The sequence below is a fragment of the Corvus cornix genome, chromosome 3 (assembly GCF_000738735.6).
Source record: "Corvus cornix cornix isolate S_Up_H32 chromosome 3, ASM73873v5, whole genome shotgun sequence".
Classification (NCBI taxonomy): domain Eukaryota; kingdom Metazoa; phylum Chordata; class Aves; order Passeriformes; family Corvidae; genus Corvus; species Corvus cornix.
In genome coordinates this window covers 45559956-45574237 of record NC_047056.1, presented here as the reverse complement: position 1 = coordinate 45574237, position 14282 = coordinate 45559956, and the positions used below count along the sequence as shown (strand labels likewise).

The 14282-nt window shown below is 41.8% G+C and overlaps 1 protein-coding gene across 1 annotated transcript; it reads left to right on the top strand.

Annotated features, from left to right (window-relative positions):
- The first annotated feature begins 635 nt into the window (after nucleotides 1-635).
- Nucleotides 636-5567, top strand: LOC109143533 (endogenous retrovirus group K member 8 Gag polyprotein-like). Its single transcript, XM_019281231.3, has 2 exons — nucleotides 636-3449; nucleotides 5418-5567. Exon 1 carries the CDS (start codon nucleotides 1879-1881, stop codon nucleotides 3175-3177), a length of 1299 nt encoding a protein of 432 aa, XP_019136776.3. The 5' UTR covers nucleotides 636-1878; the 3' UTR covers nucleotides 3178-3449; nucleotides 5418-5567.
- Nucleotides 5568-14282: the final 8715 nt, after the last annotated feature.

Sequence of the window (14282 nt, the reverse complement as noted above, 5' to 3'; positions counted from 1 at the left end):
GATGCGATACCTGTATTGTATTTTTATATAAGTTTTCTGTACCCCAGTGGTTCATCCCTACCTTCCCCACTCCTATTCCCAGTTGGTTTGCCCCAGACCCAAGCCGCTCCCCGGTGCTCCCTACGTGGTTGTTCTCCTCCCCTTGTTCTAGCTCTTTCCCTATCAATCACCCAAACCCCTCCTGTTGTTCCCGAAGGTCCAGTGTCCATCATTGAAATCTCCCAGTTTACCCTTATATGGTCCTCATCAATCCTCCGAAACCCTACCCCTCTAGATACCTCCCCCTTTGGAAATCCCCTAAACCTCGATGCCCCATTGGGGCATGCGATCCCTTTCCCTCCTCCCCTTGAGGCTATTGGCCCAAGGAAATGTCTATCCTCATCCATATCCCTCCCTTAGAGATTTCTATTGGTCCCCAGTTAAGCCATCCCCATTGTAACACCTCCCTTTATAAGAGGTTCCCTGGAGTTGCTTGAGGCTTGTCCCCTGTTGGTTGCCTCCAATAAAGTTGGGTCGTCCTGTGTGGCAAGCCTCCTTGCTACTTTTTATCCTCTCCCTCGTCCAGACTGCTGACAGCCACTGTGCCTGGAGCTTCAGCTCCCCTGGGCAGAGCTGAACTCCTGAGGAGCAGCTTTAAAGCCAAGAGCCTCCAGCTGCTCCCCACTCCTGTCGCACACCGCAGGAGCTAGCCTGGGCAGTGGTCAGTGGCGGTCATTGCGACAGTTGGCGCCCAATGTGCGGCCTCCCTGAGGGTCCGAGACCCCACGGAAAGGATCGTCAGCACCCCAGTGGGAGCAGACCCATTTCTGTCGGGTGGTGCTCCCGGGGACGGACACGGTAGTCCCTCAGCGCCGGAGGGATCGTGTCCAGGGAGAGGGACCCTGTCTACAGCACCTTTGTCCAGCGGAGCAAGTGGTGAGTATCCCTGTTGGCCAGGGGATCAGAAGTGGGGCCATAGTGTGTGTGGAGGGGTGTCCCCTTTGTGTGGAGGGGTGAGTGTGTGTGAATCCCTGAGTGCTCCCGGACCCTTCCTTTTACGTTCTTTTAAGTTTTCGTTTTACTGTAGGCAAGGGTAAGTGCTGTGCTGACAGTTTTGTTTTTTTAGAGTGGTTGGCCCCCAGTTTTACCAGTTTTGTGTTTCTCAGATTTTTTAAAATATGGGCGCACATTTGTCAGCACAGCAGCAAGGATTTTATTTCCCAGTTGTGGGACTCCTGGAGGGAGGGGGGAAAAAGTTCAAAAAGGGTTTGTTGAAACAGTTTGTTCGATGGCTCTTTTTCCATTTCCCACGGGTGTCCCCAGGAGATATGACCTCGCTCCCCTTCTGGAATGTTGTAGGAGCGACACTCACTCAAAAGGTGAATGAGGGGGACATCCAGGCATCCAAATTGATCCCATTGTATGTTTTAATTCAGCTAACAGTGAGAGAGAGGTTGGGAATGGAAAAAGAACCCCCCAGTTCTTCCTCTGTTCCTCCTCACACCTCTACCCTTTCCCCTAGTCCCTTGCTGGGTGGTTCCCGAGGAGCAACCCGTGTAATGCAGGGTAGCCGCAGTGGTGCCAGTCTCCCTGGCTCCTCGCGAACCCCCCAGTCCCCTGGTCTTGGTCGGCAGGGCCCGCCAGCCAAGACTTCTATCCTTAAACTCTCCACCCCAGTTCCGTCTCCCAAAGTTGTTAGGCTTGATATCCCCAGTTCAGACCCATCTACCCCTGATTCCACTTGTTCTCCCTGTCCATCTCCATGTCCCTCCCGATCTCCCCGGTTCTCCCGAGCATCTCCCTATCCTTCCCTTCGTCCTTCCCATTGCTCCCAAACCCCGTTACCGTCACCCTATCCATCTCCTAGTCCCTTGCTCTTATCCCTCCCGAACCCTCAAAATGGCTCCCGAGGAGCTCAAGATGGTCGGACCCCCACCTTGTGCTTCTCCTCCCCATAATTCCTTTCCCTTACACTCCTTCTCTTCCCTTCCTCTGCCCGAACTTCCTCCCTGCCCCTCACCACACCCCTTTTCCCAAGACCCTGAGTCCCTTCCTCCTCCCTCGTGGGAGGTGCTTCAGGACCGGTCCGCCTTTTCCGGGGCAGAAGCCAGCCCTGTCCCTGTTACCTCCCACTTCTCTGTTGACCCCGCCTCCCCACTTCCAGCTTCCGGTTCCCACGCTCTAACATCCAGTTCCCACGACATCGGAGCCAGATGTGAAGGGCCTGGGGCCCAGAACCCGGAACAGGGGCCAGTCTACCATGCTGCACCTGTTACCTATGGTGGGGTAGGAGGAGGCCTCCGAGGATGGAAGCCTTTCTCCTACCAGAATGAAAAACAGCTCTGCAAAGCCCAAAGGGAGTTTGGCCGGAAAAGCGAATACTTTAAAGGCCTTCTTAAGGCCACATTTTCATCAAATGAGCTTGTCCCTTGGGACATTAAAGACTTGTTTACATGTCTGTTAACCCCGACCGAATACCTGTTGTGGGAGCAGACATGGAAACGGTCCTTACAGGCAGTCCTCATTAAGCTTTGCAGATGCAGAGATACGGCTGTTGATGCTGACCAATCGGCTCTAACGTTTGACCACCTGTGCGGCGAGGGGAACTGGAAAGAACCTGGAGAACAGGCCCGTATCTTACCTAAGGTCGTTCTTGTGAGGATCGTGGGGGCAGCAGAGAAGGCATTCCTTTCCCTTCCTGCACCTACCCCAGAAGCCCCCAAAAGTTATTTGACCATCAAACAAGCCCCTAACCAGTCTTCTGTTGAGTTTGTGGATCAGATAAGGGTGCAGGTAGAGCGACAAGTGGAAAATCAAGGTATGCACCCGATGATCATCCTCGAGGTGGCCAAAGAGAACGCCAATGAGTCGTCCAAGAGGGTGATCTCCCGGATGCCAGTTTATCCAGAGGCAACGCTCCCTGCGCTCATGGAGGCCTGCATGAAGAAGGCCTCCACAATGGACATCAGACCACCACCTCGACGGCCCATTCCACCGACGGCCATGGCAGTCCACCCACAAACTCCAGCAAAGACACCAACATCACAGAGACCTAGGGGGGAGATTGTATGCTTTTATTGCCAGGGGGTGGGGCACCTCGCAAGATTCTGCCCCAAAAAAACGGCAGATGCGGCAAGGGAAAGGGGGGGAAGAGTGCCACCACCATTGGCGCCCAACGCTGCACCAAAAAAAAACTAGGTGCACAGCGCGGTCCTGCCTCGCGTGGGGACAAAAATGAGGCAGGGCCTGCGGGGAAAGGGGGGAAACGACATTCACTGGATATGACAAAATTACCAGACGTGACTGTTTCGTGGGGTTTCTCTCTACAGCACGGAACCCTGATGAAACCTGGTGCCCTCAACCACCACCGTCTCTGAAGACGACGACGGACCACGTGCTTACATTGGACCAGTGGACGGTAATTGCAGTGGAACTGCTGGAAGGAGGATTGGTGCTTTCAGGGGGAAGCTGTAAGTACATGGCCATCGGAGACACTAAGCACACACCTCAAGAGCTAGAAGTGTGCCCAGCCATTCTCATGAATGACCTGGCATGACTTCAGCTGGTGGCACATTGCATCAACCCGCCCTTCTATTTGGCCAAGGGGCAGGTCATTGCCCAGGCTATCCCCATACCAGCAGGAATCCCAGTAGACAGCAAAACACCAGGTGTCTACTGGGCAGAAGTGGTGGGAGAAAACAAACCCATCATATATTGCAATGTCCAGCAAGGCAATGATTCCATCTGTTTGGAGGGCCTGCTGGACACAGGGGCAGATGTCACAATCATTCCCCATGGGGAATGGCCGTCACATTGGGAATTGCAACCCGTGGCAGGAAGAATCCAGGGTATCGGAGGGACAAAATCGGCTCAAATATCGAAGACCATTGTACAAATTGAGGGACTGGATGGGAAATTGGCTTCTCTACGCCTGTTTGTGACTGACTACCAGGCGCCCCTGTGGGGACGGGACACCATGTCCCAATGGGGGGTTAGATTAGAGATCCCGAAAACCTCTCGGGATTTTTAATTGCGGCCACTGTGGAGCGCCCCACTCTTTATCTTCATTATTGCACTGCTCCCATTATTTTCTCAAGCCCCGTATGAGTAATTGTGAGACACTGGTTTGTAATGCAAAAATAAAAGTTTATCCAACATAACATGATTAAAAAAACTTCAACAAAGTTATATCAGTTTATTTCAACTAGGGAACTAGATTTGCAACTTCATCAACTTCAGTTGCTCATTTACAACTTTGTAAGTTAAATGAAACAGAACTGGGTTCACACTAAGACTTTGATTGTTTGCGTCTTGCTGCTGGTAGAACAACACAGTTGAGAGCTATATCAACAGAGAGATTTAAGTATCTGAAGCAAGGGGCATGAAGCCTAAGCCTGATGTTTATGTGTCCAAAGCAGCTGCTCTTAATTAACAGCTGCTGAATCCTGGAGTTACTTATGTGCCCGCCTGTAAGCCACAGTAAAAAAATTAATGCCACTTCTTCCTCATCAAAAATAGTCACACAAGGCATTTTCCTAGTCTCTATTTCTGGACTCTGAACACCTTAAGTTAAACATTACAAAGCACAGCCTAAATGTCCTTAATGCATTTAGCTTTTAGACAGAAACTAATCTAGAGAGACTTTACAAGCTGCTAACTTTGGATTTCATATCCTAAATGCAAGGCTTCAAATTCCAGGCTTCAGGAGCTAGAAGACTTGAGGGTATTACACAGATTTGGCACTACATATCATGTGAGACTCCTGTGCAATGACACAGCTGAACAGTGAGGTAGGAAAATATCTTGTTCTCAGTGAGAGTTATGGGCTGGACTTAGCAACTAAAATTTGGCTTACACCACATCCGGGTAGGAATTGGAAGTAAGGTTGTTTAGCCACTTTCATTGAAAATGCTGCTCACTTTTGCATGAAATCCCACTCTCCCTACACCACCTTTGAGACCTTTCCTCAATCTCAGGGTGTTCCACTGGAATATGCAGCTGAGAGTACAACAGAAAATATCCAGAGAGAGACAAAATGGTGTGAAATCTGCTTCCAGATGAGTTTTTAATGTAAGGTGTAATACATTTAAAGCATAGAAAACTAGAGTTCCTAGATTCTTCCTTCTCCACTCTCATCCATGGACTTTAACTATTAAGCTAGGTAGCCTAGCTTTTCCCTGCTCAAAGCAATAGCTATGTGTAGCAGTGCTAAAGGTCATTCAAAGGGAGAGTAATAAATTTTAAGCTATTAGATCACGTGAATTTAAGATCTAGGTAAGATGAAAGCAACTAAATAAGATCTTAAGCACATAACTTTAAATGTCTGCAGAATCAGAGAAATGGGTATGTTTAAAAGTAAAATGCGGAAATACAATTTTCTTCAGAGACACAAACAAAAATGCGTATTTCATTAAATGTAGCCTTTTGCTGTTTTCTAGGGAGAAGACTTGTCCAGCTGTATAATTTTTACGCACCTAAGAATAGACCACGAAACAAATACAGGTTTTAGCTTTGCTTTTTCTAAGTGACAATGATAATTTATAGGCAATAGCAAGCAGTGAAGGATGTCAGGCTTTGTCACTCCATTCTTTTCCCGTTTTTTTCTTAACAAGGTAAATTTGAGGAAAATTTACAGTAAGATCAGAAGGCCCAACATAAATCACTTAAGATCTTTAAAAATATATTGACTGGGAAGAATAAAAAAAGGTACTAAAACTGCTTCTTTTATTTTATCATCAATATATACAAGATTCCCAAGGCCCAATACCAAACCAGATGGTTGTAAAATGAAGCATTTTTTCCGCCAGGCATTCCTCTACTCTTTAAGGCTAATTGGCACTGTGCACAGAAAATTATCTAATCTGAAATTAGCCACTTCTGATAGCACATCACATCTGTCATTCTGGTGATACACTGGGATTGTTGAATAATCTGTTTACAAATAAGAGAACAATCTGTGCTAAAAGTTTTGCAGATGAATAGGGACATCTGGAGAAGAGCAACATTGCATTGATTGTCTTGAAATAGCCCAGGCAGACTGAAAAAACCTTTGCAGACCGTTAGTCAACAAGATGGCATTCTTCACAGCTCTGTTAGCTAGAGATACAATTTAAATGTTGCTCCCAACTCCAAGTAATGGTGTTTTATTTCATTTACGACTAGTGTTTCCTCCACTATCAGTATATTTTTTTCCCAGTTTCAGTCTCTACTATCAGATTGATTTTTGTGAAATTGCCTGCACAGTATGATTGACTGGACAGAAAGCTAAGGGCCAGTAAGAGATCAGATCTCTAGCAAGAAACATCTGATATGGACGGAGAAAAACAAGCATCACCAGTGGACCATCATTGTTGAGAGAAAAGAAACATTACTTTGTAGGCAGAGAAAGGAAATGAAGCAGTGATTTCAGTGTACTCCATGTTTAATTGCCTTTCAGTGTAGGAATAATATTGTCTTTGATAATTTCTTGTGCCATCCTAAACATTACAGCCCATCATATAAGGAAAGTGTATAGAATATTCTAGGATTTCTCCTGTAGCCAAAGTGTTTCCTTCAAATGGCATGACTACCGTTTTGTGAAATTAGCAGCAACAGGTATCTTTTCTTTTCTGATTCTCTACTGGGCAGGTGGATATAGAGGACATCTTCATACTAATTTCAGGATTCAGTTATAGCAGATCTAAAAAAATCTCTTAAACTTATAATAAAGAAAGCTAAGGTTCATTTTTCGTGCAAAATCAGCATGAAAATAAAACCAAGTTTACATAATCCTGTGGATCCATAAAAGGGAAAACATGCTTGCAAAAAGGTCTGGCATCAGTTTTATAAGAGAAAGTCCTCCCATTAAGTTCGGCTTGCTTTATTTTTTTAGAATACCTTCTAGTTAAGTTACCTTGCCAGTACTAGATAAAATTTGACCAGTAAGGATTAGGTGAGAAGGAAGTATTTGACATTTATAAGATGTACAGTGGTGAAAGACAGTGTGGGAAAATGAGCAGAATTATTAGAAGGCAAATCCCATAAAATTTTAGATTATTTCCAAATCCCGTTGTTTTAAAATACAAAATTATTACACATTACCATGTCTGAACTCTATTCTATCCAGATCCATGCAAGATATGGCTAGTTTGTTTGCTTCTGTTTATATATCGTGATTTTACTAATATGTATCAGAAAATTTTGTGCTCTAATTCTTCTGCTGCTGACAGAAACAAAGCTTCTGAGCATTATAGAATAATGTTAAAGAGTGCAAGACAGTGTTCTGGGCTTGTGCACCACAAACCGGCAGCAGGGAGGTGGTTAATGAGCAGGATGAGATGAACTAGTGAGAGTAAGAAAACAGTAGATTAATGGTCAGGAGTTTCACAAACAGTTCACCCAATGAAATATACACAGTACAAAAGGCTGCATGTCAAAAAAGGAAAAAAAAAAAGGGAAAATCTCTACGTCTCTTGGATAACCTTTAGAAATTTGAGGTACTGCTCAGTGTTTGTCCAGTGAAGAGATCAATAAACCCTCTTCCCTAATTTGCAACTATATTTATATCAAAGCTGATCCAATAGGTGCTAATATTCAGTACTGTGTGACCTGATCAGCATCTTCATTCCAGAGACATCATCAAGAATTGAGATTTATGTGCTAGGCACATTTTGAACATTTAGAAAATCATTATCCCTGCATTGATGGATGCACAAAATAAAGAAAGGGTAAAAAAACATGATGTGAGAAAAGAGGAGAATAGTATGTAACTCGTATTTATCAACCTAATCCACTTAAAGCAGCACAACTAAAGCAGTTATGAAAAAGTATTTTTGCCTAGAAAACTGAGGCATCATGTAAATATAATACAATAAATTCTCTGGTGAAAGAACATTGTGGGTGAAATCTACACACAGCATTGTAAAAATCAAAAAAAGAACTAAGTGAACAGGTTGAGATACATGTAGGTAGAACATGGGCTTATAGTCACTATGCATAGTTGTTAATATAGATAAAGAAGAGGAAAGATACAGAAGCAACACCCAGGGGAATATGGAAAACAGCTTGTATTATCTTTAGCTCTTCTAGTTGGCTAGAGTTACCATGAAGTCCACAAAACAAGCTCAAGAACAGACACCTAAGAGATAGGCTGGACTGCAGGACTGAAGAGATCTAGATGAGGTAGTGCTGGAGACAGATCATCAGTTCATCAGTGAGGAGGAAGCTGAACAAAGTCACCTGAAGGGACAAGATAACAAGTGAATTGGAGGATGACTTCAGTGGAGATGGAGACAGACAAGGGGTACCCCCTTAGGGTAGTCAAGCAGCCTGTCTGGTTTCTGTATGTTCTTTCTGGTGTCAGATATGAACACAAACCATGGTGTCAACACCCACACATGTCCTTCTCTCCTTGCACAGCTGCAGCACAGAAGTTTGTGCTTCACTGTCAGCTTTTGAGCACCACAGCAGCTCCCCTGACACAGACCCCATCTAGAGTGGCTGCATCCTTGCCATGGACCCAGCAGAAACCAGTCTCCACAGCAACAAGTCCAAGCCTGGGAGAGTGGAACTAGTGCTGTCTGTCAGATTTAAGAGAGTAGGACCAACCTGCAGTGTGGGTTTTTTTTCCTGAGTGCAATCTTTAACACCAAGTTATTGCTTGTTTGAGACTTAGAAGTAAGATAATGCTTTATTCAGAAAACAACTGCAAAATTACCATTACTTGTCAAATAAAAAATAACTGACATCAACAGGAACAGAATAAGATACTTCTTTGTTTCATCAGTACTACTTTATACAACTACTAGAATAATTTCTTTTAAATTAAGCAAAGTAGTAAATAACAGCCCAATACCAAGAATCACACCAAGAATCACACCTGCTGAACAAATCCTGCAGATAAGTTTGTGTTTATTTGATAACTCTTTTGTTTGCAGGAAAGTACTGGTAATAAAGAATTGTTACAGACAGATAAAATTTTAGAGACATAACGAAACCACTTTTTGCTGTGAAACTACTGAGATTTACCTGTAGAGCAAATAACATTACTAAGGCTGAGTAGTCATTCTCCACTCTGAGAAAATACATATGACTTGAATTTCACACACATAGACATTATGTTGTTCAATGAAAAATGGCAAATAAAAATGTTAAAAGTGCCTATGTTTCATTTCCAAAATACTTCAAGAAGATGGAAAGCTCCCTGCTTTGGTAGGAAATTTTCTTGGTGATAATTATGCAGATGGACAAGAGCCACACACCTAGTAATTATGAAACTTCCTTTAGAAAGAAAGGCATAAAAAGTCTTATGCTTGTTTGCAAAGAGCAACTTCTCAGTGTTCTGCCATTGAAATGATAATCTGCAGCAGTTTCAATTCCCTCTTATTCTGCCATATTATGTTAGAGTGGACTTTTAAACAGAGAGCATTTCATTGGTTTCAAATAAATTCTCGAATTTCTTAGAGTTGTTAAAAATTAAAGTTCAAAATAAGAAAACTAAGACAACCCTTTCTTAAAACAATCAGTTTTCAAGTGAATTTGTTCTTTACTAGACTAAAAAATAATACTTTTGTTGCCGTTACCCAGAGGAGGAACACTACTCTGGTTAAATTTAGGTTCATTTTACTCCATAAGCTGTTACTCTGCTCTTCTCCTTGTCTTTGCATAAGCACACATTGAGTTTCTTCTTTGCTCATGTTTAAATGTTGTTGCAAAACCACTGAAAGCTATGAGTGAAACAGACATCATGAAATAAAAAGCAAACTAGCTTCCTCAAATAAGGCTTCCTTAACCTATAAGGCAGGCTGATTCCAGTTTAATGGATGGGAGGCCATGTATCCTTAAGACGGGGACAAACCCCAAATGTTCAAGAGCTGTTTCAAGCACACTCTAACTTTTCCAAAAACTGCATCACATCTTCTGCTTAATATTTAGCACAGCAATTAGCTTCAAGCCCCTGGTCATCACATCTTGTGCTTAGGCTTCACTGTGAGGAAAAAGAAAAAAGAAGTTTCCCGTGAGTGCTCATTCTGACATCAGTCTAGACCATACCCCTTTGTCAGACAGACCAAACTCCCAAGAACCAATCTCCAATTCCTCAAAAAAAAAGCCAAGACAAAATGTTCAGTATAGAGACTGTTATTATTTGGGTCATGGACCTAGACAGAGCTCATGGGTTTGATTGACACTTGGTCATAGAGTAGGCAGATTTTGGCAAATGGATATTTTTTATTGGCAACAGAACAAAGATGCTGCAAGTGTTTTCTAGAAACAAACACACCACAGGTTTGGTAATAAAAGACAAAAGAATTATTCTTGCATCTCTTCTGATGATTTATTGCCTAAAGTTAGAAAAAATCACTCTGCCAACCTGTACATAAGTTTTTCAGGTACAGGCTGAAGACAATAATTTTCTTAAATTTAGGAAAAATCCTGGAAGGTTCATATGTAAGATTTTTATGAGCAGGAAGTTTGAGTAAAATGTAATCTCAATCTCACAGAAGAAGCACAAAGCTGCATACAAACTGAACCGTAACTTCCACAGGCTGCACCTTTCTCATCTGATTGTTGCAAGCCAATGCAGGTCTGTCAGCAGCTACTGCAAAATATACAACCACAGAGAGAAGCAACATAGATACCTTTTTTTTCCATTCAAGCAAAGATTGCTGTTTAAAAATCAATGTACACTTACATCTCCAAATTATGTCCTTATCTTGCTAGTGGCTATAATCCTCACTGAAGTTAAGCCAGGATTTGGCACACTAATAATCAATAATTAAGTAGCAAAGATAATTATGGAGCCAATGGGGAATTAACAGAGAGGAGTTGTGAGTTTATAAATTGATTTGCATTCTAACAGGAGGTTTTATAATGAGGCCTGTGCGGCTGTCACTAACAGGCACCTGGGACATGATCCATGGCTCTTTGCTACCCTCAGATTTTAGACAATTAAAAAGCAGAACACTTGTGCAGAAGGAAAAGGCAAATAGTTGTTTTTGCTAACAAGAGCGATTTCCAATCAGTATCAATTTTAACAACCCCCCCCCCACAAGGGACAGAAGAATGCAATGAAGCCAGTGAAGCAATGCTGCCTGCCTTCTCTTTTGCCAGTGTGAGTCATTCATTCACTATTATCCTGGTCTGCAGCTGCCTTGTCTAATGAGGCTGATGAACTGTCCACTACATCTCTCTGGCATTACTGACATACAGAACTGAATAACACAGCACCACTTGGAAAAAGTAGATATAAAAATGTGTTGAAGTAAATGAATATGCGTGTCTGAAGGAGCACAGCAGGCATCATGCTCCTTGCACTTCTCATTTGAGCATTCTTTCTTGCATGTTTCAAAAGATTCCACTGGCAATGTTTTTCAGTTTCTCAAATCACTATCAGAGATCTTTTCCTTCTTCTCAAAGTTCCCGCAGTATATCCATCGCTGAAGTATTCATGTGTCTGTATAAATGAGCAAATAAGTATTAATCAAGGACTTAATGACAGTGGTTATTAAACATTCGCTTAAACTTCTGCTCTACAAAAAATTGCAATAATTTCAGTGAATATTTTCACAGATGTCTATTTCTGGGCTGATAACTCTGTTGTGGGGCAATGTGATTTCTTGCAGTGCAGAATAACAGAATAAAGACTAGCTAATACCCACTAACTTTCAGATTGATGATTATGTAAAATAAAAGTGACAAAAAGGTTTGGAATTAGTGTTATGAGCAACAGCCTTCTCACTGAGCTGGAGTAAACTGAAAGGCTGTTCCACTGACAGGGGAAAAGTCCTTGGACAGCTTGTTGGACAACACCATATCTTTTCCTCTTTGGCCTGTCTTGAAGTCTGGCACTATTGTCCTCCTCTCTACCCCAGTCACACAGAACTGAGAGCAGAAAGACCAGTCTCAGCAACACCTCAGCTGGTACAGAAACCAGCAAGACTCACAAGATAGTTCATTTTTGTCTATCTGATTCCCAGTGAGAAAGCACTACAGTAAGATTGGCAATAAATGAATTTCCAACATTTACACAAGAGCAATAATGACAAGTTTCCCCTGGACTCCACTAAAATAAGCACATCTGATCTGTAAAGCCAGGAAAACATACACGATACACACACATCACATATAGAAAAAAGTACTTTGAAACATCTCAATAAAACCAGCTAATTTAGCTAGATCCATCTCTGTTTAAGGGCAAAAATTGACTCTAACACAAGCAGACTAACTCAGCTTCTACTGGGGTTCATTTTGTCTTCAGTTAGTGTCAATCTTTGATATATTACCTCTGACCACACGACTAGATCTTTACTGGTGTACTTATATTTATAAACTCCCTGAAAGAGCATTTCTCTAAAGGGCACTATGTCAAACTCTCATTTTAAATTATTTGTTGACCCATTTTTTTACAGGAAAAACCTGATACACTTTCATAGAAGAAAGAAAACAAAAACAAGATGGGGGAAACAAGCTCCAGGTTGAAGGGAGATGAGGATAAATAAATCTGACAGATGTTGATCAGTATGATCTGACAAACATTCACTTTTTTGAGACTCTGAATAAGTAACTATTATTGCAGGGAATTCAAACCATGCAAGAGTATTTTAAGACAGTGACATAACAAAAAAGCACAGAAGAGAATGAGCATCTTCTGAGCTCTTCTATTCTGTTATTGTGCTATTGACTCAAAACATACCATTACTTCACACATACAATAAGGTATAATAAAATATGGTACTGTATTTCTTGTATTTTTTTTTTTTCTGTTTTGAACTATTATTTTCCCCTGAGTTAAAAACCTATGCTGAAAGTATGAGCAATTTATGGAGAGCTGTATAGTCTGAAGTGAATGTAAAACCACAACCAGAGAAAAACAGCCTTCTCCAGAGGATGGACCAGACTATCTGCAGGAAGCTCCATAGATGTAGCCTGTAGACACCATTTGGCTCTTACCAACTCAGCCAGCGACTAGAAGTTAAGCAATCTGTAATGCTACTTTCAACCTCAAATAATACAGAACTTCAGAAAAATTCAGTTCATTCCCAGGGCTTGGACTTCTGATTTTGGTGTGCAATAGTGTAATCTGATTCCAGAAAAATCTGAAATACCTGACTTATTGTTCTGTTAATAGATTCTGGTCTTTATCTTGCCACTGAGGTTGGTTTTGATTACCTCCAGCTGAAATCAATGGATACCCAAAGGAATAAGCACCCAAAATCTTAAGCAGATTTTCATAAAATCAGCATCTTTCACCTGACTGTATCCATCTTTATATACAAAAAGTAACTTTAAAATTCTAGCTCTTATTTTTGTGATTTCTCATATTAATTTGTTTGCAATTGAAATAATTACCCATCTTTGAAATGCTTTGATATTCTCACAAAGGAATCTCTATGGAAATAAAAATTCTTCACATTTCTCAACTCTTTTGATATTGAAAGCAAGTATTTTTATTCACATGACATTTCCTCTAGGGGCAATCACCTCTTATGTTTCATAAGAGTTATGTTTCATACAAGTAATGAATGTTTTTATTCAACTTACCTGAGACTACGAGTAGTCATTCAAGTGGGTTCCACCCTCATGTATCTGGTATCAGCCATATGGTAGGAAGGAATAATTACTGTTTATTAAGCCTACATTAAACTTTCAGAGAACAATTTTATGAGATGCCATAAGGTTGTATACTTACAGCAGTCATTAATCTTCTCTGGGCATCTTTAATCAAGCAGTTCTGTCAGAACCATTAAAAGATGTCAGGCCTACATAAATGCTTAAATTGTTTTTCAGGTTTTTGTCTTTAAGAACCAATGTACTACTGAATTATTTTCACTTGTGAAATTGCTCTGTTTCAAGCTCTGGAATCAGGTTCCCCTTTATAAAGCACATTTTTTAAGTGGTTTCTGAATCATAGTGAAAACACTGTATGAACATAATATGCTGGTTTTAGAATTACTCTGAAGTATTCATGTCAAGGGCTCAGGAGATGGATGCAACAGTTCTAACACAAAATAACACCAATCAAACAAGTAACATCTAAAGTCAGTAGCCAAAGTTCATGGAAGAGATAGGTATAAATTGTCCAGTAAAATAGCCCTGAAATACTGAATAGAATAATTTTGGGGGGCTATTGGCACTTGGAAAGAAAGTGGAGGATAGAACACTGCCATAAATGATACTGATGGCACCTCTGTGGTCCTGAACAGAGCTACTGCAGACACTGACCTCTATGTCTCCCTGCTGTGCTCCACCATGGGGGGAATTTGGCAGAAAATGGCTCTGTTATAACTTACACGCACACTTTACAACTTACATGTGCTACCAATGAG